The sequence below is a fragment of the Muntiacus reevesi genome, chromosome 2 (genome assembly GCF_963930625.1).
Source record: "Muntiacus reevesi chromosome 2, mMunRee1.1, whole genome shotgun sequence".
NCBI lineage: Eukaryota > Metazoa > Chordata > Mammalia > Artiodactyla > Cervidae > Muntiacus > Muntiacus reevesi.
Genome location: NC_089250.1, coordinates 145,259,875 through 145,285,197, shown reverse-complemented (window position 1 = coordinate 145,285,197; position 25,323 = coordinate 145,259,875). Strand labels below are relative to the sequence as shown.

The 25,323-nt window shown below is 39.8% G+C and overlaps 1 protein-coding gene across 2 annotated transcripts in view; it reads left to right on the top strand.

Moving 5' to 3' along the window:
* Nucleotides 1–25,323, top strand: part of ARMH3 (armadillo like helical domain containing 3) — a 175,051-nt gene that overhangs the window by 65,537 nt on the left and 84,191 nt on the right. For both annotated transcript variants that reach the window (XM_065923189.1, XM_065923190.1), the window contains exons 21-23: nt 9,740–9,822; nt 10,390–10,516; nt 19,097–19,172. In XM_065923189.1, the coding sequence (XP_065779261.1) occupies nt 9,740–9,822; nt 10,390–10,516; nt 19,097–19,172 (286 nt within the window). The remainder of the gene's footprint in view (nt 1–9,739; nt 9,823–10,389; nt 10,517–19,096; nt 19,173–25,323) is intronic.

Sequence of the window (25,323 nt, the reverse complement as noted above, 5' to 3'; positions counted from 1 at the left end):
GACTTTCCAGTGAAGAAACAAATGTGTATGGAGCACCCTCTTCCCTACAACTTAAACTTGTTGAATGTGTAATGGAATACCTCAAATGTTTCACTGATATAACTTCTCTATTTTTCAATCAGTGCAGGTTAAGAGTATTTGAAGCCAGGGATCTGTATCCTCCTTTAGTAGAAATAGAAAAGATTTAGGAGTCAAACCCAGCATCCCCAAGGATTTCCTAGAATATTGTTTGAATAGTTGACCCTTAAAGAAGTTGAGGTTTTGGGGGTTTATACCCAGGCCCCCACTCCAACCTTTTCAAAAATTCACTTTAACTTTAACTTTACAGTCTGCACTTCCTACCAAAAGTTTCACATCTGTGGATTTGACCAACCACAGATCATATAGTAACATAGTATACATTTATTTTTAAAAATTTAAGTGACCCACACATTTCAAACCCACATTGTTCAAGGATCAGCTGTACTCCAGTGTGTTGTTAGCTTCGACTATCAACTTTGATGATTATTCTGAAAACTGCCATAGTATTGTCTTGAAGGCTGTGCATTGCTCATTTTGAATTTGTATTCTTGCTCAAGTGTTCATGACTCTCTATTGATTGAGTATATTGGGTGCCTTTTATTTTCCCCATCAAAATACCTTTGTATGTTTGGCCTTGTACTCAGTACTGTGTACCATGATGTAAATTTCAGCCCATCGGTTATGCTGAGGTTACAGAAAGTTGGGATGGAGTCTTTGCAGGGCTCATGCTAATGTCTGTGGAAAGAAAAATATTGGCCTCTTATTTTTCAGTTGGTAAAACATACATAAAATTTTATCATTTTAAGTGTAAGCTCAGTGGCATTAAGTACATTCACATTGTTGGGCAACCATCTCTTCCTTCCATCTCCAGAATTTTAAAAGTTTTCTTAGACTGAAATTGTATCCATTAAACAGTAAGTCTGTATTCCTCCCTGTCTACACCTCTAGCAACCACCAATCTGCTTTCTGTCTCTATGAATTTTATTTCTCTACATCCTGCATGTAAATTGAGTCATGTGGTATTTGTCCTTCGGTGACTGACTTTTTTCACTTAGCATATTGTCTTCATGTTTCACCTATGTTTTAGCATGTGTCAGAATTTCCTTTTTCAGGCTCAGTAATATTCCATTGTATACCACATTTTTAAAAAAACTGTTTTTTAATTGGAAGATAATTGGTTTATAATGTTGTGTTGGTTTCTGCCATACATCGACATGAATCAGCCGTAGGTAAACATATATCTCCACCTTCTTGAACTCCTCCCTCCTCCCACCCCATCCTGCCCCTCTAGGTCGTCACAGAGAACCAGGTTGAGCTTCCTGTGTCATACAGCAAATTCCCACTGGCTGTCTGTTTTACATGTGGTAATGTGTATGTTTTAGTGCTACTCTCTCAGTTCATCCCAGCCTCTACTTACTCACCTGTGTCCACAATTCTTTCTCTATGTCTGCATCTCTGTTGTTGCCCTACAAATAGGTTCCTTAGTATATTTTTCTAGATTGCATATATGTGTGCTTGGTCGCTCAGTCATGTCCGACTCTTTGTGACCTCATGAACCATAGCCCATCAGGCTTCTCTGTCCATGGGGATTCTCCAGGTTAGAATACTGGAGTGGGTTGTCATGCCCTCCTCTAGGGGATCTTCCCAACCCAGGGATCTGAATCCAGGTCTCCTGCATTGCAGGCGAATTCTTTACCATCTGAGCCACCAGGGAAGCCCAAGAATACTGAAGTGGGTAGCCTATCCCTTCTCCAGGGTAACTTCCCAACACAGGAATCGAACCAGGGTCTCCTGGATTGCCGGTAGATTCTTTACCAGCTGAGCTACCTGGGGAGCCCTAGATTTCATATACATGTGTTAATATATGATATTTGTTTTCTCTTTCTGACTTATTTCACTGTGTATAACAGGCTCTAGGTTCATCCACCTCACTAGAACTGACTCAAATTCGTTCCTTTTATGGTTGAGTAATATTCCATTGTATATATGTACTACAACTTCTTTATCCATTCGTCTGTTAATGGACATCTAGGTTGCTTCTATGTCCTCATTATTGTAAGTAGTGCTGCAGTGAACATTGGGGTACATGTATCTTCTAGAATTGTGGTTTTCTCAGGGTATATGCCTGGTAGTGGGATTGCTGGGTCATATGGCCTATTTTCCACATCCTCTCCAGCATTTATTGTTTGTAGATTTTTTGATGATGGCCAGTCTGACTGGTTTGAGGTGATACCTTATTGTAGTTTTGATTGCATTTCTCTAATAATAAGCGATGTTGAGCACTTTTTCATGTGTTTATTAACCATCTGTATGTCTTTTTGGAGAAATGTCTATTTAGGTTTTCTGCCCATTTTTTTGATTGGGTTGTTTGTTTTTCTGGTATTGAGCTGCCTGAGCTACTTATATATTTTGGAGATTAATCCGTTGTCAGCTGCTTCATTTGCAATTATTTTCTCTTATTCTGAGGGTTGTCTTTTCATCTTGTTTATTGTTTCCTTTGCTGTGCAAAAGCTTTTAAGTTTAATTAGATCCCATTTATTTTTGTTTTTATTTCTGTTACGCTATTAGGTGGGTCATGGAGGATCTTGCTGTGATTTATGTCAAAGAATATCTGCCTGTGTTTTCCTCTAAGAATTTTAGTCTCTGATCTTACATTTAGGTCTTTAACCCATTTTGAGTTTATATTTGTGTATGGTGTTAGAAAGTGTTCAAATTTCATTCTTTTACATGAAACTGTCTAGGTTTCCAGCACCACTTATTGAAGAGACTGTGTTTTATCCGTTGTATATTCTTGCCTCCTTTGTCAAAAATAAGGTGCCCATAGGTGCATTGATTTATCTCTGGGCTTTCTATCTTGTTCTGTTGATCTGTATTCGGTTTTTGTGCTGGTACCATACTGTCTTGATGACTGTAGCTTTGTAGTATAGTCTGAAGTCAAGAAGGTTGATTCCTCCAGCTCCATTCTTCTTTCTCAAGAATGCTTTGGCTGTTTGGGGTCTTTTGTGTTTCCATATGAATCGTGAAATTTTTATTCTAGTTCTGTGAAAAATGCCATTGGTAATTTGATAGAGATTGCATTGAATCTGTAGCTTGCTCTGGGTAGTATAGTCATTTTCACAGTATTAATTCTTCCAATCTAGGAACATGGTACATCTCTCCATCTGTTTTTGTCATCTTTGGTTTCTTTCATCAATGTCTTATAGTTTTCTGAATACAGCTCTTCTGTCTCCTTAGGTAGATTTATTCCTAGGTATTTTAATTTTTTTTATTGCAATGGTGAATGGAATTGATTCCTTAATTTCTCTTTCTGATCTGTCACTGTTAGTGTATAGGAGTGCAAGGGATTTCTGTGTATTGATTTGGTATCCTGTGACTTTACTAAATTCACTGATTAGCTCAAGTAATTTTCTGATTATATCTTTCACATTTTGTTTATCTGTTCATGTGTCAATGGATTCTTGTATTGCTTCCCCCTTTTGACTATTGTAAATAATACTGTTATGAACATGGGTGCAAAAATACTTGAGTCCTTGCTTTTCACTTCTTGTTTTTGAGAGTATGCAGGTTAAAGTGTCGTTAGGTCAGTGGAGTAAAATTCTGAGATGCTTAAAAGAGAGATGAACTTGAACTTACAAGATTTTTCTTTTGATCACTTGGATGTGTGAGGGGCTGGTTAGTGGAATTCTGATTAAAGTTATGATTTTGGGTGGCAAATACAGGTATTGGTCCTAGATAGCTTGTTCCTCAACCTTCAACAAATGTTTTTTTAAGTGAAGTTTAGGGGGAACCAGTAGTTTCATAGATCTCAACAGGGGGAGTTCATGGACCATTCCTGGTATGTTTCTATTAATGTAATTTATCTTCAATTAGCTATGTGACTTTGGATAGCTTATTAAATCTTTCTGAATTTTAATTTGGTCATCTGTTAATTGGGACCATTATTAGCTCCTTCATGGGATACTCAGTAGGTTTCAGTGAGAGTGATGTACTTTAAGTGCTTTACATAATGCCTAGCATCATCTGTTGCTGCTGCTGCTGCTAAGTTGCTTCAGTCGTGTCCGACTCTGTGCAACCCCATAGATGGCAGCCTACCAAGCTCCCCTGTCCCTGGGATTCTCCAGGCAAGAACACTGGAGTGGGTTGCCATTTCCTTCTCCAATGCATGAAAGTGAAAAGTGAAAGTGAAGTCGCTCAGTCGTGTCCGACTCTTAGCGACCCCATGGACTGCAGCCCACCAGGCTCCTCCATCCATGGGATTTTCCAGGCAAGAGTACTGGAGTGGGGTGCCATTGCCTTCTTTGGCTTGGCATCTAGCATATACCTAATAGATGTTACCTCCCTTGCCATTTATGACTTTTGTGTTTCTCCCTTTGAAAAGAGATGAGTGCAGTTTGGGGGAGATGATTTCTGTAGTTAGGTGTCTCTTTTTAAGCTGTCAAGTGGAGTGTAGTAGAAAAGAGGAAGATTTGAGATAACAGTTTTCCCTCTATATCCATGGGTTCTGCATCCACAGATTTAGCCAACCACAGATCAAAAATATTTGGGAAAAAAAGATTCCAGAAATTTCCAAAGAGCAGAACTTGAGTTTGCTCTATGCCAGCAGCTATTTACATGGCTTTTACATTGTATTAGGTATTGTAAGTAACCTAGAGTTGGTTTAAACTATATAGGAAGATGTGCGTGGGTAACTATACCATTTTATTTAAAGGACTTGAGAATCTATGGAGTTGGGTGTTTGAGGGGGGGAGTCCTGGAACCAATCCTACCCACCCCCCACCCCCACAGTGGATACTGAGGAACAACTGTACTTGATGTGAACTTCTGGCACAGTTAGTGATTTGTAGTAGGTGTCATTCAGCAGAAAGATATGATCCATTTCTCTATGATACATGTATCTGGCATTGGTGTTTTGGGAGAGCCTACTCCTGGGGCTATGAAGGATTGGGGCCAGTGAAAATTGTCTGTTAAGGTCTGAAGGGTCTAAGCCACCAAGCTTGTCCTCATCTGAAAAGATACTCTGCAATAAACTGTGCCATTCTGTTTTGTGGGATGAGTAGCCATTGCTCACCTAATGGACAAAACTGTTTACACAGTATTGGGTTTCTGTAACATAGGCCCTTTTTCTTTGGAAATCCCTCAGACTAATGATCATATTTTTGTTGAGGAAGATTTTATGTTAGTCTCTTCTCCCCTGCTTCCTTTTAAAACTATTATCTAAAAATTAGAAACGTGGTAACTAAAGTGTTAAATTAAAAAGAAAAAAAATATATCCTGCTCCACCACTTATCTTCACAATGACTACAACATGTATCATGCTTGATACCAAACTCTTAACAGAGATATGACTAATTAACAATCTTATGTTTATACAACCAGTACCTTATCTTCTGTAGTCATCTTAACTCTTCCCTCTGTGTACTGTTACCTCTGTGACTGTCCTTGGAGCAGTTTGGCTGGTCACATGCCCAGACGGCACCAAGTAAACAAGTGGGTCAGGAGTGGTTTTCTGAAAACGTGCGTGTGTAGAGTGGCGAGGCAGGACCTGGCCGGCATGAGCTCTGTGCTCCTTGTGTGTTGGCACCGAGATCCCGAGTACCATTTCTCTTCTGTCCTTAACCTGCCCCTGGCCCACGGCTATTCTCTGCCCTGCAGTTAAACCCTGTTCATAGCACTGTAATAGCTTATGAATAAACCTGGCTACTAATTGTTTATACTCAGGTTTTTTTGTTTGTTTGTTCCAGTTCTGATTTTGCATAAAGAATGGGGATCCTAGTTTCATTTGAGGAGAAGGAAATGGCAACCCACTCTGGTATTCTTGCCTAGAGAATCCTGTGGACAGAGGAACCTGGTGGGCTGCTGTCCATAGGGTTGCACAGAGTCGGAAGCGACTTTGCATGCATGCATACATTGGAAAAGGAAATGGCTACCCACTCCTGTATTCTTGCCTGGAGAATCTCAGGGACAGAGGAGCCTGGTGGGCTGCCATCTGTGGGGTCGCACAGTCGGACACAACTGAAGCGACTTAGCAGCAGCAGCAGCAGCTCCATTTGAAGTTCAGATCCAGTCATGATCTATGTTCAGTACATAATTTTGAAGGAGACACCCAGAGTGAGGGGAATAGGAACAGTTTTAGTTGACATTTATTATTAGTAGTATTATTTTTTAAAGATCCTAGTGAGAAAACAGAAAGAGAAAGGGAGGTAGAGGTGTGGGAAAGATGAGATTTAAAGAAGAGAGATAAGGGACTTCTGTAGTGGTCCAGTGGCTAAGACTCTGAACTCCCAATGCAGGCGGCCCAGGTTCCATCCCTCGTCAGGGAACTAGATCCCACATACCGGAACTAAGAGTTTGCAGGCCACATCTAAGAAATCCCACATGCTGTAACTAAGAACTGGCATAGGCAAATAAATGTTTTTTAAAAAAACAAAAATAAAGAGGAGAGTTGAAAGCTGATATAGAGGACCTGCTGAGGTGGTTTTTGCTGAGAAAAGCTACTAGGACTTTTTTAGTGTTGAGAAGGAGTAGAAGAAAGGTAATAATGAGGTGTTAAGCAGCTGGGCTATAATAAGTAGCTGAGGACCAAGAAAAGAACAGCACCAAGTAGATGGAAATAACCTTGGAGCAGCCAATAGGTGGAGAAAGTTATAAACCAGAGTCTTCTAGGGAAGCGTTGATAATAGTATAGTCAGCAAGTCTTAAGCAAACCATTTATACATAAGCTTCCTTCTGTCTTAACATTTGACTACATCTAGCTCAGATGGTAAAGAGTCTGCCTGCAGTGTGGGAGACCCGGGTTTGCTTCCTGGGTTGGGAAGATCCCCTGGAGAAGGAAATGGCAAACCACTCCAATATTCTTGCCTGGAAAATCCCACAGATGGAGGAGCCTGGCAGTCTATAGCCCATGGGGTACCAAAGGGTCAGACACGACTGAGCGACTTCGCTTTCACTTTTAGCACCTTTATTTGTCTGTTGTTGTTGTTCAGTTGCTAAGCAGTGACTCCATGGACTCTTGCAACCCCATGGACTGCAGGCTTTTATCTTAATGGAATGAAAGAAGGAACACTAAACTGGAGACCAGGTTCTAGTCCCTGCTTGGTCACTAACTAGTTGGGATTGTGGTCGGGGGTTGTTTTTGAATCCAAAAATGAGGGAGTATGATTAAATAACCTCTAAGGTCCTTTCTAGCTCTAAAAATTTAAAATCAACTGTGTTGAAGCCTCACAGACTTTGAACTCCCATCACGTCGGGTCAGAGGATAGAAGACCATGTGTGTGTATATAGGAAACTGAACAGTTGATAGAATGCTAAGTCAGAGAGATATTGAAGGAAAAAAGTGTTATATTATGGGATATTTGGGGTATTCCTTCTTAGAGTAATCATGGTTCCTGATGTCAGAGGGAAGCCAATTTTAAGGTTATTTGTTCATTTTAGCTGCCTTTTAAATTCCCTCTAGAGAATGGTGACTTCCGGGTAAGAAAACCCTGGCTTATTTCAGAAGGTAGGGGGTCCGACCTGAATTGTCAGGGATAGAATGAAGGTTTTCCTGATACAGACTCTCAGAGTATTGCAGTGCTGGACTCTCCTTCTCAACACTATTTGACTCTGCTGGCATCGGTGACAGTTGGAACGCAGGCCACCTCTTGGCCTGTGCTGGAATTGCTCTCTTCCTCCCCTCATATTTATCACTTTGTCATCCCTGACTCTGAATCCCAGAGATCAAGGCTAGCTGTAGTCCAGCAGAGGAGCAATAAATCATTGTGCTCACTTCCTTTTCTCCAGGTTTTCTACCCCTTAATTACCACATAACCACTGCTGAGGCTGCATCTTTGTGCTGCGTGTGCCTGGGACAAAAGCCTTCATTGATTGGATGTGTACAAAAGTAGCTTTGTTTCTAGCTAGCCATTGTGTTTTGTAGAATGCCACATGTATTACCCATCCTTTTTTCTTGTCTCCTGTGAATTTATAGAGTCTTACTGCCGGAAGATTTATCCATTAACAGGGCTTGTCTAAGCTCTGGGGTTAGTGGGGGTGGAGTGGGCAGCCCCTACACATTAAGAAGAGAGATTTGGGCTGGGTTAGTCTTTTTCTTGGCCATGCTGCAGCTTGCAGGATCTTAGTTACCCAATCAGAGATTGAACCCAGGCCACGGCAGTGAAAGTGCCAAGTTCTAACCAATGGACTGCCAGGGAATCCCCATGGGTTAGTCATTTTTATGTGGGTTTTAGCTAGTCCCCTTCATTCTCTGAGCTCCTGGTAGGAGCGTAGTAGATTGTATGATCCAGAATGGTCTCCCATGGAGCTTTTTTGGGTTCAGTCCAATAGATGACTTGTTAACAGACAACATCAAAAGAGCCAGCTGCCTATCATTTGCCTTTCCATTGGGAAACCTCAGAGAACTTGAGTCAGGGTGAAGAGTTCATAAATGAGGATGCCTGCCTCCTTCAACCCTAGCAAGGATTTTTTTTTTTTTCTATTTGAAGGGAAGAGTCAGGCTTTAGAAACAGAATGTAGACAAGCTCTTATAGTTTTCCTTGCCTGCTGTTTCTTTACTGTACCTGTGCTTTTAGAGGGTTGAGAGTGAGGGGTGTTGTGTGGCAGGCAGCAAGTGTCTGGAGAGACTTACTCCTACTCATCATTCCCTGCTGTTTCAAATCTAAGCTCACATCTCTTTTCTAAGAGTAGTAAACTTCACACAAAGCTCAGATGAGAGAATGGACTTCTCTGCTGACAAAAAAGCAGGTATGGTCTTAGGAAAGGAGCGGTCAAGCCTTTTTTGTATGTGTGTATGTAGAAGTAGGACAGGTTGAGGGGGAGAAGACAAAAGGAACATCAAATACTTGTAGCCGCTGAACCCCTCCTTTATATTCCCCATCACACAGGGGAGGTAGGTACAGTGGAAGTGGCTATGGTGAGCCCAGAAGCAGGACTGAATTTATAGCCTTGGGTGAAAGAGTATAAGGCAACAGTTAAATTATTTTATGCTTAATGTTTATTGGCAAAAATGTCTTTAAAGCTGTACTGTTTAACTAGGGACTTAGCAGTCAGTCTCATGATTGAGATTGCTTAGGTTTTGGCACTCTCTCCCCTCATTAAAGGTTACAAGGCAAAAAGGGGACCTTTTCAGTAAATGTTGTCACAATTAAGAGAGGACAGAGCATGTTGCACTCTTATTTGAATATTTAGAACAGTTAAGGGCTTTTTTTTTTCCCTTCATGAGCTCTTTTTTTACCCAGAACTAAAGCAGTAGGTTCTATAGTATGTCTGTTGATCATTTAGATTTGAAAGATGTCCTTCTTAGCAGTAATATTTGAAATAGATACGTAGCTAAAACTTAGTGACTTGGAGCGATAGCAGCCTGGGGTGAGAAGGGACGCTCAATAAGCTGAGGAAATTTGATGGGAAATCAGCATACAGGTGTAAATTTGGAACACTGAAATGTCCATTTTATAGTCAAATTTCTGAGCTTAATTGCTATTTAAGAAGTAAAAAGTAGATTTTTTAAAACCTTCTATGGACAGATAAGCAGATATGTGCTTGAGAAGGTCAGTGCTTTCTTCAACTACACCTGCTCTGCCTGCCTTTAAAATTTTCCTAGTAGCTGTGATATATTCATTCTAGCCCTGTTTGGATTTCTTTAGATCTAGTCTACTTTCATTTAACTTTATTGATTATGCTTTGATTATCTTATCAATGCCTTTTTTTTCCCTTCTTTTTAAAGCCTTGATAAATTTGCTGAAGTTCCTTATGTCAAATGAGACTGTACTTTTGGCAAAGCACAACATTTTTACGTTAGCTCTTATGGTGAGTAACAAAAAAACACATTTATTTTTCTGAAGTTATACTCTAGGGCAGAAACGGGCTGGTTTGAGACAGGAGCTGGTGTTCTAAGGATTAAACTATAGGGGGATACCAGGCCTTTATTTTCCCTTTGGATCAGAATCTCTCTACTAGGGCTTCCACTTTCACCTGTGTCTTTGGAGAACCTGGGGCTCTTTCATGAAATAATGGTAAGACACACTGTTATATAATATTCCCACCACACAGATATAAGAGGTATAAATTAATTTCAAGGGGATCGATGATATGGAAAGGTAGAAAATAATTAGAAAGTGATGAGTTTTCAGTAATTATTACTTTAATGTAATTTATTGAATGGTAAGTTTTATAGAAGTTAATTTTTAATAATGACTGTTTAATAACCAGCTAACAAAATTCCTGAAAATTTAACTGCTCTTGAAAGACAATAAGACAAAAGACAATAGAAAGACAAAAGACAATAAGTAGTGTGCTCTGTAGCACACTACTGATAATACCCTTCTGAGTCTTCATAGTATGATGTCTCTATATGGGCTTTTGCTTCTTTTTTAGATTGTGAACCTATTTAATATGTTTATCACATATGGAGATACATTCCTGCCCACCCCCAGCAGTTATGATGAACTCTACTATGAGATTATCCGCATGCACCAGAGCTTTGACAACCTCTACTCTATGGGTAAGCTGTCTTCTTTTTATTTTTCTCTCCCTGTCAGCTGTGATTTTTGGTCTATGAAAGGTAAAGACTGCAAAAGATTCTCCCTTAGTTGCTTGGTGCCCTTACTTGGCACAAAACTATAGTAGTCTCCTTTTCTCAGTTAATAAGATAGTATGTGTGGACTTCCTCGCCTTTAGGAACTCGGAATTCATCTCAGTAGAAAGCTGGTTAGCATCCCTGTAGCCCTTTCTTGATGTTTGTGAAAGAGAGAAAATAGGGAGGCTTGTAGATTTAGTGAATGCCAGTGAGATGGGTGTGAGAGTGGGTGGGAGTTGACAGCAGCAAATAGAAGAGCTTGGATCCCAAAGGAACATTGTGTGATTTGAGAAGATACAAGGTTTTAAGGATTTTTAATGTACCTATGTATTTTTAGCATAACTTAGAAGAGGAAGTGGGCATTAGATAAAAATCTTTTTTGCAAAAACCTTTTGGTGATTGGTTCACCAAAAATTTACTCTGCAGCCATGAGTATTCCTTATTTCTATAAGAGGTCATGTATCCCTATAAGTTTGAGTGAAGAGTCTAATCAAACCTACCTAAGTTTAAAGGTCAAGAAAGATTTCTTTAGATTTCCCAGAAATAGTAAACCACTTAATAAACCTATCTATTAAAAAGCTCCAACTTATTAGCTTTATTGGGATGTAATCGATATATAATAAACTGCATTCTTTTTTTTTTTTTTTTGGCCATGCTGAGGTATTTGGGATCTTAGTTCCCTGACCAGGGATGGAACCCACACCCCCTGCAGTGGAAGCATGGAGTCTTAACCACTGGAGCCTCAGGGAAGTCCCAAATTGCACTTGTTTAAAGGATACAGTTTTTGATAAGTTTTGGCATGTGTATATGTACATGAAGCTGTCATTAAATCAAGATATTGTACATATCCACCTCCTCTCCCCAGATTTCCTTGTGTCCTTTTATGTCACTTTTACCACCTCTGTCCCTTATCCCTAGGCAACCCCGATCTGCTTTCTGTCACTATTGATTAGTTTACTTTATCCCTATTGTTGGGACTGTTTATGAAAAGTTCATCTTCTGCTTGGGACTCCTGTATGTATCATGAGTAAAGTATAGGGGATTTGGAATACCTGGAGAAAGAGTAGAAGCAAAGAGTGGAAAGAAGGATTGCCTAGGAGGAAATTTTCTTTTTCTATTTCCCTGCTTTCTCATTCTCAGTGTAATAGCTTTAGCATCATGTCAGCTTCCCTCAGAATAAGAGGTTCCCATTGTCATATCAAGTCACACGTCTTTTTTTTTTTTTTTGGAGCTAGGAAGTCTTCCATGAGAACCCTCTAGCAAATTTCCCATTGGCAGAATGTGCTCAGTGTACCCTGGTGTGGTTTGCATCTACCCGGCTTTTACTAGTGTTCTTGTTTTCAAGAATATAGAATTTTCCAGGGGTGAAGAGCTGCCCCAGAGGCTTTAGTACCCATTAATGGATGAATAAAGAGGTCTTTCAGTGAGGAAAGGAAGGAGAGTTGGAGTGGGGGAGGTGTTTTATAGATGTCTGATTTACCTGCTCAGTTGAGCTGTATACACAGTCAAATGAGATCAACGTTTGCAGCTACAGCAAGAAGAGAAGAAAGGATATCTGGGAATGCTCAGATGTACTAAGAAAGTACAAATAGGAAAGTGAATTTTACTTAATGAAACACAACAAATAGTAGGAGGTGGCATGTTTCAGTACTCTCCATTTTGTGTAAAGTATGATGAAACTTCAGGTGGGAAAAAAATGTATTTTTTAGTCAGGTTTTTTGAAGTATAATTTACATATATGGTATAATTCACCATTTTTAATGTGCTGTTCTGAATTTCAGCAAATGCATATAAAAGTATAATCACAGAAAATCAAGATTTAGAAGAGTTTTACCATCTCAAAAACTTTTCTCTTCTCTGTACTCCCGTGAGATCAACTCCTCCACCCACTTCTGTGAGATCAGCTCCAAGCCATTTTCTAGCAACCACCGATCTATTCCTTGTCCCCATGATTTTGCCTTTTCTAAAATAGTATATGGATGACATCATACCGTTTTTTGAGTCTGGCTTCTTATACGTAGTATTATGTTTGAAGTTATCCATGTTGATGCATGTATCAGTAGTTTGTTCCTTTTTATTATGGGGTAATATTGCATTATGGGAATATGCCAGTTTAGCTTATTCATTTATCAGTGGAAGGACATTTAGAAAGTTTCCAGTTTTTAGGGATTGTAAATAAAACCTCTGTAAACATTTTTGTACACAGTTTTATGTGAGCACAACTTTTCTTTTTACTTGGTACCTTCCTGAACATATGGAGCATATTTACAATAGCTGTTTTAATGTCCTTTCCCACTAACTCCATCATCTCTCTTCATGTCTAGGTCTGTTTTGTTGACTGATTTTTCTCCTGCTTATAGGTTATGTTTTTCTGGCTTCTTTGGGTTTTTAAAATTAATTAATTAGGCTGCATTGGGTCTTAGTTGTGGCACATAGGATCTTCATTGCATCATGTGGGATCTTTGGTTGCAGCACATGGACTCTCTAGTGGGATCTTAGTTCTCTGACCTAGGATTGAACCCGTGTCCCCTGCACTGCAAGGTGGATTCTTTTTTTTTTTTTTTGAAAAATTTTTATTGAAACAGTTGATTTACAATGTTGTATCAGTTTCAGGTATAGAGCAAAGTGATTCGTGTGTGTGTGTGTGTGTGTGTGTGTGTGTGTGTATACATATGTGTATTCTTTTTTAGATTCTTTTCCACTATAGGTTATTATAAAATATTGTGTATAGTTCTGCAAGGTGTTTTCTTAACCACTGGACCACCAGGGAAGACCCTTTTCTACTTCTTGAATGCTGGTAATTTTTAAATTGGATTTTGAACATTGTGATGTTAATGTTGTAAGGTTTGATTTTATTATGTTCCTTTATATAATGTTAGACTTTGTTCTGGAATGCAGTTATGTTGTGTGGAATCAGTTTCATCCTTTTAGGATTTGCTTTTAAGGGTTATTAAGTTGGGTTAGGAGAAGGCAATGGCACCCCACTCCAGTACTCTTGCCTGGAAAATTCCATGGACAGAGGAGCCTGGTGGGCTGCAGTCCATGGGGCCGCTAAGAGTTGGTCACGACTGAGCGACTTCACTTTCATTTTCACTTTCATGCACTGGAGAAGGAAATGGCAACCCACTCCAGTGTTCTTGCCTGGAGAATCCCAGGGATGGGGGAGCCTGGTGGGCTGCTGTCTATAGGGTCGCACAGAGTCGGACACGACTGAAGCGACTTAGCAGCAGCAGCAGCAAGTTGGGTTAAGAGCAACTTTTATTATAGGCTAATTTGGCCAGATTACTAATACAGTACCCATCTGACGATTCTTCCTGATAATTCATATATTAGTAGGTTTTTCTACTCTTGCTGGTGGAAATGCAAATTATTTTGTTTGTAGAGCCTTCCATGAGCTCTACAGTTTCTTCTCTTTTCCAGTGGTTCTTTACCCCCAGGCTTGAGTAGTTTTCCCTTTCTTACGTGTAGATCAGTGCCCAGCAGAAGATGTAAGAGGACCCCTCTACAAACTTATAGAATACCCTGTTAAGCTCCCTCCTCTATAGTACTCTACCCCACAAATTCTAGGTGCTTTGGCCTGTCCAGTTGCTAATCTCTGTGTCTTTGATTTGGCAAGCTTCTGAATTCTGTTTAAGTTCCTCCTCTTTGCCCCGTAGATTGGAAACTTTTTCACACAGTAAGCTGGGATAATTCTTGGGCTCGCCTTGTTTGTTTTCCATCTTCAAGGATCACAGTTCTGTATACCCGTTGTCCAATGTCTGAAAGTTGTTGTTTCTTATATTTTGTTCAGTTTTTTCTTGTTTATGGTAGAAGGGTTAATTATATCTTGTTACCTCATCATGGCTAGCAGAGGGAGACTCTTGATAAAGACACATATTTAATATTCCTATGGCAATTAAGCTACTGCAGTGATATCCACTGACAAGGAAGGACCTCGACACAAGCTACCCTGAACCATAAATGATACCATATTTTGAACTGTTTTTTTCCTTTCAGAAAAAGTTAATTTCCAGTACTAAAGAAAAAACAAGGTGCAAATTTTTTAATTTAATACAATCTCTCCTTTCTAGTATGATCACTATTTTCATATGGGCTTCCCAGGTGGCACTAGTGGTAAAGAATCCCCCTGTTTATGCAGGAGATGTAAGGGATGTGGATTTGATCCCTGGGTTGAGAGAATCCCCTGAAGGAGGGCACGGCAACCTGTTTTCTTGCCTGGAGAATCCCATGGACAGAGAAGCTTGGTGGGCTACGGTCCACAGGGATCGCAAAGAGTCAGACACAACTGAAGTGACTTAGCATGCATGCACGCATTAGTCTACTTTATGCATAGTTTTACATAATTGTGATCATGTTATCCTACTTCTTTTTTAACTATTACAGAACATTTTTGGTAGTTTTCTTAAGTTGCTTTCTCTCTCCCCCCTCTCTGTTTTTGCATAGTACGGGTACAGTTTATTGAACCATTCTTTCCTTTCATGAAAATTATGGTTGTTTCCAGTTTTTGCTATTACTTAAGTCTCTTTTTTTTAATTTAATTTTATTTTTTAAATTTTTATTAGTTGGAGGCTAATTACTTCACAACATTGCAGTGGGTTTTGTCATACATTGACATGAGTCAGCCATGGAGTTACATGTATTCCCCATCCCGATCCCCCCTCTCACCTCCCTCTCCACCCGATTCCTCTGGGTCTTCCCAGTGCAACAGACCCGAGCACTTGTCTCATGCATCCCACCTGGGCTGGTGATCTGTTTCACTATAGATAATATGCATGCTGATCTCTCGAAACATCCCACCCTCACCTTCTCCCACAGAGTCCAAAAGTCTGTTCTGTACATCTGTGTCTCTTTTTCTGTTTCGCATATAGGGTTATCATTACCATCTTTCTAAATTCCATATATATGTGTTAGTATGCTGTAATGATCTTTATCTTTCTGGCTTACTTCACTCTGTATAATGGGCTCCAGTTTCATCCATCTCATTAGAACTGATTCAAATGAATTCTTTTTAACGGCTGAGTAATATTCCATGGTGTATATGTACCACAGCTTCCTTATCCATTCATCTGCTGATGGGCATCTAGGTTGCTTTCATGTCCTGGCTATTATAAACAATGCTGCAATGAACATTGGGGTGCATGTGTCTCTTTCAGATCTGGTTTCCTCAGTGTGTATGCCCAGGAGTGGTATTGCTGGGTCATATGGCAGTTCTATTTCCAGTTTTTTAAGGAATCTCCACACTGTTTTCCATAGTGGCTGTACTAGTTTGCATTCCCACCAACAGTGTAAGAGGGTTCCCTTTTCTCCACACCCTCTCCAGCATTTATGGCTTGTAGACTTTTGGATAGCAGCCATCCTGACTGGCGTGTAATGGTACCTCATTGTGGTTTTGATTTGCATTTCTCTGATAATGAGTGATGTTGAGCATCTTTTCATGTGTTTGTTAGCCATCTGTATGTCTTCTTTGGAGAAATGTCTGTTTAGTTCTTTGGCCCATTTTTTGATTGGGTCATTTATTTTTCTGGAATTGAGCTTCAGGAGTTGCTTGTATGTTTTTGAGATTAATCCTTTGTCTGTTGCTTCATTTGCTATTATTTTCTCCCAATCTGAGGGCTGTCTTTTCACCTTACTTATAGTTTCCTTTGTTGTGCAAAAGCTTTTAAGTTTCATTAGGTCCCATTTGTTTATTTTTGCTTTTATTTCCAATATTCTGGGAGGTGGGTCATAGAGGATCCTGCTGTGATTCATGTCGGAGAGTGTTTTGCCTATGTTCTCCTCTAGGAGTTTTATAGTTTCTGGTCTTACATTTAGATCTTTAACCCATTTTGAGTTTATTTTTGTGTATGGTGTTAGAAAGTGTTCGAGTTTCATTCTTTTACAAGTCGTTGACCATTTTCCCCAGCACCACTTGTTGAAGAGGTTGTCTTTTTTCCATTGTATATCCTTGCCTCCTTTGTCAAAGATAAGGTGTCCATAGGTGTGTGGATTTATCTCTGGGCTTTCTATTCTGTTCCATTGGTCTATATTTCTGTCTTTGTGACAGTACCATACTGTCTTGATGACTGTGGCTTTGTAGTAGAGTCTGAAGTCAGGCAGATTGAATCCTCCAGTTCCATTCTTCTTTCTCAAGATTACTTTGGCTATTCGAGGTTTTTTGTATTTCCATACAAATTGTGAAATTATTTGTTATAGTTCTGTGAAAAATACCGTTGGTAGCTTGATAGGGATTGCATTGAATCTATAGATTGCTTTGGGTAGAATAGCCATTTTGATTAAGTCTCGTTTTTAAATGGCTGCATGGTATGCTGTTTTTGTGTATCATACTTTGTACTACCTAAATGATAACCTTAGCTTGAGGTGTTTGGGCATTTCGAGATAATTTTGTGTTTAAATTTGGGAACTTAGAAAAGAATGTAAAAGCCAATGGCTTGGAAAGCTTGTTTCCCTTGGAAATGCAGTGATGAGGACATCTGGGTGCCTGTTCACTAAGGAACAGAAGTGACAGGATGTTAACAGAGAAATAATCTATGAACAGAGTTGAATACCTCTCTGAGGTTAGGGGAGTAAAATTCAGCTCAATTCCACAAATACTAGATCCTCACCATCAGAGAATTTATGATTTAGTGGAGGGTCTAGTGGAAAACGGACATATCTAGACAGTTTTTGCAACTGAGTTGAAAAAAATATGTCTGACCTGCTTGAAACAGTTTTGTTCATTCATGAATAAATTTGTGCATACACTTAATGAAACCCTGAGTTGAGACTGAAAAACTCTAACTTGAAACTGAGTTCCCCTGCATTAAATCTTATAAATTAGGAAAGCAGCACTCTGATAATGTTTTATTAAGGCTTCCATCTTCTCTTTCGTGAAATTGGATGAATTTATAAAAATGAAATATTGCTGAAATAGATGCAGAGCAGCCAGATGAGTTTTCTTTTCCTCTGTCTAGTACAGCGGCTGCTACTACTACTCTTGCTAGAGGAATACTAGTCAGGAGTTGGTAGTGACGGTACCTATGCAGATTGGTTATACGCTTTTTAATGTTAGGCTCTGATTAACTTAACTAACTAACTTTCTCCTCTGTGAAAGTCTTAAGTATATTCTTGCATTTGTTTGGAACACAGTCTATTTAATGAATAATAGCTAATACTAATACTTATGTAACAATTACTGTGTGCCAGGTACTGATCTAAGGTTTTATATATATATAACTTACTTGATTTTCATAATAATCCTTTCATGTAAGTATTGCTGTTTTTCTCTAGTAAGTGGCAAAGGCTAGACTTGGACACCAACAGTTGGCTTCAGAGTTCACACTCTTAACCACTCAGTGTATCAAGTACAGGCTATAGGACCATTCCCTCCAGGTTTAAATTCTAGCCCCATTACTTACAGTTCTGTGAATGAACTTGATTGATTAATTGTCTTCTCTGAGTCTCATATGTGTGCTGTATTGTATATATTCTTTATTCAGTTTCTGGCACATAGTAGACTCTCTACATGTTTAGTTCATATTCGTTATTCACTCGTTAAAAATATATACTTAGAGTGCCCACTGTATGCTTGTTCTTTCAAGGAACGCTTGTGCTGGTTTGTCTCTCTTCTGAAAGAGTATAGGTTCTATAATGTGTGGCCCTGAAGCTCATAGCTGGTAGAGAATATGCATGTGTTTGTGCTAAATTGCTTCAGTCGTGCCTGACTCTTTGTGACCCTGTGGGCCATAGCCCACCTGGCTTCTCTGTTCATGGGATTCTCCAGGCAAGAATATTGGAGTGGGTTCCAGAGTATCTTCCCAACCCAGGGGTCAAACCCAAGTCTCTTACGTCTCCTGCATTGGCAGGCGGGTTCTATACAACTAGCACCATCTGGGAACTATATTTCCATCATCCCTTCTATGAGTAAGGGTATAAGAGACTTTGGTCAGAGAAGGGAAGAATATTCCAGTTGATTCATGTTGCAGGTCACACAGTTAAGTCAAGGGAGCTAAAGTAGGTTACTCTTTGATTGAAACATGACAGTCCTCTGTCTGACAAGATTATTTATCCTATTTGACCCAGTTTAGACCTTTAGGAGAAAGATATACTGTGTGTGGAACATGTAGGGACACTTTACTCAGCTGGCTGATTCCACTAAATTGGCCCAGCTGTTAGGGAAATGATTAATGTGGCAATCAGGTTACCCTCACATCACCACTCCAGTGTAGATTTTAACTGAATGCAAAAACTAAGTATGGAAACATTTTAGTGGGGAGTGGAGAGAGGGAAACCCAAGGCAGAGGAGTAGAATATTTTGATAGAAAGTGAAAGAAAGAGGAAAAAAATTGCGGGAAAGATAGTTGAGAATAAGCCCTTATATTTTTTCTCTAGATTAGAATGTCTTAAATAGAAGATTGGCACAGACTCCATTTGGTTTTTCCAATAGTGATATTGTGCATTGTGTCTTCACTCCTCATATTTGTTTAATACCAGTGGTGTGACACATCTTTCTTCTTTCCTGTTTTACAGTCCTGAGGCTTTCTACCAATGCAGGCCAGTGGAAAGAAGCAGCTAGCAAGGTGACTCACGCGTTGGTTAATATCAGGTAAGAAGTGAGGATTTATCTCTTTCAGAGTTCTGTGGTTAATCCTGAGGTTTATTGTACCTTTCTAAGTGAAATGTGTTGAACATCACTACTATTTTAAGCCCTAATGTCTGTAGGAGTGGAAGAAATTTTCGTATTTGATCAAGAAAAGCAGGAATGCATGTGACTTTCATTTTGTCATATTGAAATAGCTCACAGAATTTGCTCGTTTGTGAATTTTCTTATCAGGAGATAGTTGGAAACCCTTTTCAGGCCTCTTTGTTGCCAAACTGGTTTCTGTGTATAGGCCATCTGAAAGCTTTTCTCTGGAAATTTTTTTCTGCCTTTCTCCATGAGTTGAATGAATGACTCATGGGATCTGGAACTTTTGACGTTTTGCTTTACATGGCTATTTCTATTTGTGGTAAACAGAGCCAAATGGAGCTCATGGGGCTAAGTCATTTTAGGTTCCTTATGAAACAGCATGGCAATTACAGAGTGCTACATGTATTGGATAAAATTGAGTCAGACATGGAGTTGGTTTAGGGTCTTGAGAAAATAGCACACACTCACAGGAGAGAGCTGTTTGTAAATGGAGAGAATGTGCTTTCAGTGTCATGAAACCTAAAGCTGACTTGTGTTACATTCCTCGCTCCCTTTGTGCCTATCATTTTTTATTTTCTCAGCAGTTATTATATTGCTCTTGCAAACAATTGAAAAATTAACATTGAGTAGAAGAGGCAAACCCAACAGATGGGGAAACTTGATTTAGCTCCAAATGTAAGTTTTGCCAGACATTCCCAGTAATAGTAATGCACATTTACAACTTGGTATAGATTCTAATTTGTGACAGAGCTGAGATTCAATATTTATTTCTATATCTTTCTTTTCTTCCCACCCCTTTCTTTTAAGATAAAATGTCCTGTCCCTGCAGTGACTTACTAGTGTTTGACAAGTCTGGGAACAAAAGAAAAACTGTGAAATGTGTGTTTTGGGAGGGCGGGGGTGAGGGAGCAGGTAGGTGAGATGTGCTAACAAGATTGCATTGAGGGTATTGAAGGTTGATCTGCCTTACCTGACCCCCAGAGACATTTTGCAGCAAACATGGTTTTATAAATCTCACACCTTCATGTATATTTGCATCTAGCAAATAAGCCAGATACTGTAGTAAATCCTTATGATAAATGTGACTTTCTGTAGGAATTAGGAATTAACAAACTGCCTACTCCTAAAGAGCCCTTTGTGACTGAAGGACAGTATGACAAATGTGGGTGTTTGAAAGAAACACCAGATTCTGGACTACAGAATGAAGTGCATATGGGTATAATTTATGTTGTGTTTATTCATGTATTTACTTAGGGTTTTCAGACAGTGCCTTTTCATCTGGGGCTTGTTTCCTTGATCACAGTCTTTTATGCTTCCTTTATCTTCTGCATTGTTGGTTTTCCTTTCAGTGGCGTCTGGTTTGTCTGCTGTCCTTATTCTTCCCAGGGGCCATCAAACTGCTGACTTAAAACTATTGACCTGTCCTTTTTCTGAATACCCCAGAAAGGACTGGCCTGGGCTTAGTGCAGATGCCTATAACCATGACATGGTTCTCTTTGTAAGTCAGGCCTATACCTTCATTTTCATTCCTCGAACTTCTTGATGAACTTGCTGCAGACAGTAATTATATCATCTTCACTGTTGCTAATGAATTAGACTTGGAATATATGTAGAAAATATCAAAGATCCAGTCAGTTTTTTTCAAGAGATTACTGGAAAGATGTTTTAGAATATCACTTATCACAATAACACCACATCAGGGGAATATATTGGTGATGCTAAGCCTGCAGAAGTTTACTTTTTTCCTTTTTAAAATTTATTTTCATTTAGAAAGTGCTAAACTAGGTACTGCTCTTTCCAAAATTGCTGTCGTCTTCAGTCATCAAACCCTATAGAGTATACTTTTTAACTAATGAGGAAACTTAAGTCTTGAAGATATTTGAATTGCAAAAAGTCTCACAATTCTTGTGTGTCAAATCTGAGGATTAATCATAGTTCTTCTAATTCCAAATCCAGGGCTCTTTCTTTTATATTGTAACGCCTCCTTCTTTAGTGTTACTATGGAGGTAAGCAGAAAACTCAGTATGATGTATTGAAAGGAGCTTGAGCATGGGAATTTGAGTTAGAGAAACTGGGTTGTTAATTTTTGTCTCTACCACTTAATATGTGACCTTGAACAACTTATCTCTGGACCTCTTCCTACTATCTATAAAATGGAGGTCATGAGGATATCAGTTGTTTTATAGAGAAGCAGTTGTCAGACTTAAGTATGTACTTAGAAGACTATAAAATACTGGTCATTTCATTTAGCATAGTATCTTTACAGTTAATTGCCAGTGTAGTACTTGTCAGAATTTCCTTCCTTTTTAGGTTGAGTAATATTCCAAGTATATAGGTGCCACATTTTGTTTCTCCATCATCCACTGATGAGATCCCAAGTGAATTGCTTCCACCTTTTGGTTGTTGTGTTTTTGGCTGTTTGTACATGGGTGTACAAATATCTGTTCAGTTCCTGCTTTTGCTTCTTTTGCAGCTATACCCAGAAGTAGAATTGGTGGATTGTGTAGTAAGCCTATGTTTAATGGATAGATGCGAAGAGCCGACTCACTGGAAAAGACCCTGATGCTGGGAAAGGTTGAGGGCAGAAGGAGAAGGGGGCAACAGAGGATGAGATGGTTGAATGGCATCATCAACTCAACGGACATGAGTTTGCGCAAACTCAGAGTTGATGATGGACAAGGAAGGCTGGCATGCTGCAGTCCATGGGGTCACAAAGAGCTGGAAATGACTGAACATCTGAACAGTAACCATATTTAATGGGGCTTCCCAGGTGGCGCTAGTGGTAAAGAATCCGAATGCCAATGCAGGAGACACAAGAGATGCTGGTTGAATCCTTGGGTCTGGAAGATCCTCTAGGGTAGGAAGTGGCAAGCACTACAGTATTCTTGCCTGGAAAATTCCATGGATGGAAGAGCCTGGTGGGCTAGAGTCCATGTGGCACCCAGAGTCAGATACAATTGAGCAACTGAGCACACCTCAGTTCAGTTGCTAAGTCATGTCTGACTCTTTGCGACACCATGGACTGCAGCACGCCAGGCTTTCCTGTCCATCACCAACTCCTGGAGCTTATTCAAACTCATGTCCATTGAGTCAGTGATGGCATCCAACCATCTCATCCTCTGTCGTCTTCTTCTCCTCCTGCCTTCAGTGTTTCCCAGCAACAGGGTCTTTTCCAATCAGTCAGTTCTTTGAATCAGGTGGACAAAGTATTGGAACTTCAGCTTCAGCATCAGTCTTTCTAGTGAATATTCAGGACTGATTTCCTTTAGGATTGACTGGTTTGATCTCGTTGCAGTCCAAGGGACTCTCAAGAGTCTTATCTAACACCACAGTTCAAAAGTATCAGTTCTTCGGCGGTCAGCTTTCTTTATGATCCAGTTTTCACATCCATACATGACTACTGGAAAATCCATAGCTTTGACTCGATGGACCTATGTTGGCAAAGTAATGTCTCTGCTTTTTAATATGCTGTCTAGGTTGGTCATAGCTTTTTCCCCAAAGAGCAAGCATCTTTTAATTTCATGGCTGCAGTCACCATCTGCAGTGATTTTGGAGCCCAAGAAAATAAAGTCTGTCACTGTTTCCATTGTTTCCCCATCTATTTGCCATGAAATGATGGGACCGGATGTCATGATCTCAGTGTTTTGGGTTGAGTTTTTGGCCAGCTTTTTCTTTCTCCTCTTTCACTTTCATGAAGTGGTTCTTCAGTTACTCTTCACTTTCTGCCATAAGGGTGGCGTCATCTGTGTATCTGAGGTTATTGGTATTGTTCCCAACAATCTTGATTCCAGCTTGTGCTTCATCCAGCCCAACATTTCACCTGATGTACTCTGCATATAAGTTTAATGAGCAGGGGGACAATATACATCCTTGATGAACAACTGGACATTGTTCCATGTCCAGTTCTGACTGTGTTTTCATGACATACATACAGATTTCTCAGGAGGCAGGTAAAGTGAAAGTGAAAGTCATGTTCAACTCTTTGCTACCCCATGGACTATACAGTCCAGGATTCAAATTCTCCAGGCCATAATTCTGGAGTCGGTAACCTTTCCCTTTTCCAAGGGATCTTCCCAACCCAGGGATTGAACCCAGGTCTTCCACATTGCAGGTGGATTCTTTACCAGCTGAGCCACAAGGGAAGCCCAAGAACACTGGAGTGGGTAGCCTATCCCTTCTCCAGTGGATCTTCCCAACCCAGGAATTAAACTAGGGTCGCCTGCATTACAGGCAGATTCTTTACCAACTGAGCTATCAGGGAAGTTCTAGGTAAAGTGGACTGATATTCCCATCTCTTTAAGAATTTTCCACAGTTTGTTGTGATCCACACAGTCCAAGGCTTTGGCATAGTCAATAAAGCAGAAGTAGATGTTTTTCTAGAACTCTCTTGCTTTTCTTATGATCCAGCGGATGTTGGCAGTTTGATCTCTGGTTCCTCTGCCTTTTCTAAATCCAGCTTGAACATCTCAAAGTTCTTGCTTCACGTACTGTTGAAGCCTTGCTTGGAGAATTTTCAGCATTACTTTGCTAGCATGTGAGATCAGTGCAATTGTGCAGTAGTTTGAACATTCTTTGGCATTGCCTTTCTTTGGGATTGGAATGAAAACTGCCCTTTTCCAGTCCTGTGGCCACTGCTGAGTTTTCCAAATTTGCTAGCATATTGAGTGTAGTACTTTCACAGCATCATCTTTTAGGATTTGAAATAGCTCAACTGAATTCCATCACCTCCATTAGCCTTGTTTGTTGTGATGCTCCCCAAAGCCCATTTGACTTCACACTTCAGGATGTCTGGCTCTAGGTGAGTGATCACACCATGGTGGTTATCTAGGTCATGAAGATCTTTTTTGTATAATTCTTCTGTGTATTCTTGCCACCTCTTCTTAATATCTTCTGCTTCTGTTATATCCATACCGTTTCTGTCCTTTATTGTGCCCATCTTTGCATGAAATTTTACCTTGGTAGCTCTGATTTTCTTGAAGAGATCTCTAGTCTTTCCCATTCTGTTGTTTCCCTGTATTTCTTTGCATTGACCGCTGAGGAAGGCTTTCTTATCTCTCCTTGATATTCTTTGGAACTCTGCATTCAAATGGGTATATCTTTCCTTTTCTCCTTTGCCTTTAGCTTCTCTTCTTTTCTCAGCTATTTGTAAGGCCTCATCAGACAACCATTTTGCCTTTTTGCATTTCTTTTTTTTCAGGATGTTCTTTTTCTTGGGGATGGTCTTCAGGTCATCATAGAACCGTTCAACTTCTGCAACTCTACTGGTTGGGGCATAGACTTGGATTACTGTGATATTGAATAGTTTGCCTTGGAAAGAAACAGAGATCATTCTGTCATTTTTGAGAGTGCACCCAAGTATTGCATTTTGGATTCTTTTGTTGACTATGATGACTACTCCATTTCTTCTAAGAGATTCTTGCCCACAATAGTAGGTATAAAGGTCATCTGAATTTAATTTGCCCATTCCAGTCCATTTTCGTTCACTGATTCCTAAAATGTCAATGTTCACTCTTGCCATCTCCTGTTTGACTACTTCCAATGTACCTTGATTCATGGACCTAACATTCCAGGTTCCTATGCAATATTGTTTTTTACAGCATTGGACTTTACTTCCATCATCAGTCACATTCACAACTGGGCATTGTTTTGCTTTGGCTCAGCCTCTTCATTCTTTCTGAAGTTATTTCTCCACTCTTCTTCAGTAGCATATTGGACGCCTACCGACCCAGGGAGTTCATCTTTCAGTGTCATACCTTTTTGCTTTTGCATACTGTTCATGGGGTTCTCAAGGCAAGAATACTGAAGTGGTTTGCCATTCCCTTCTCTAGTGAACCATGTTTTGTCAGAACTCTCCTCTATGACCTGTCCTTGGGTGGCCTTACATAGCATGGTTCATAGTTTCATTGAGTTAAGACAAGACTGTGGTCCATGTGATCAGTGGTTAGTTTTCTGTGATTATGGTTTTCATTCTGTCGGCCTTCTGATGGATAAGGATAAGAGGCTTATGGAAGCTTCCAGATGAGAGCGACTGACTGTTGGGGAAACTGGGTCTTGTTCTGATGGGCGG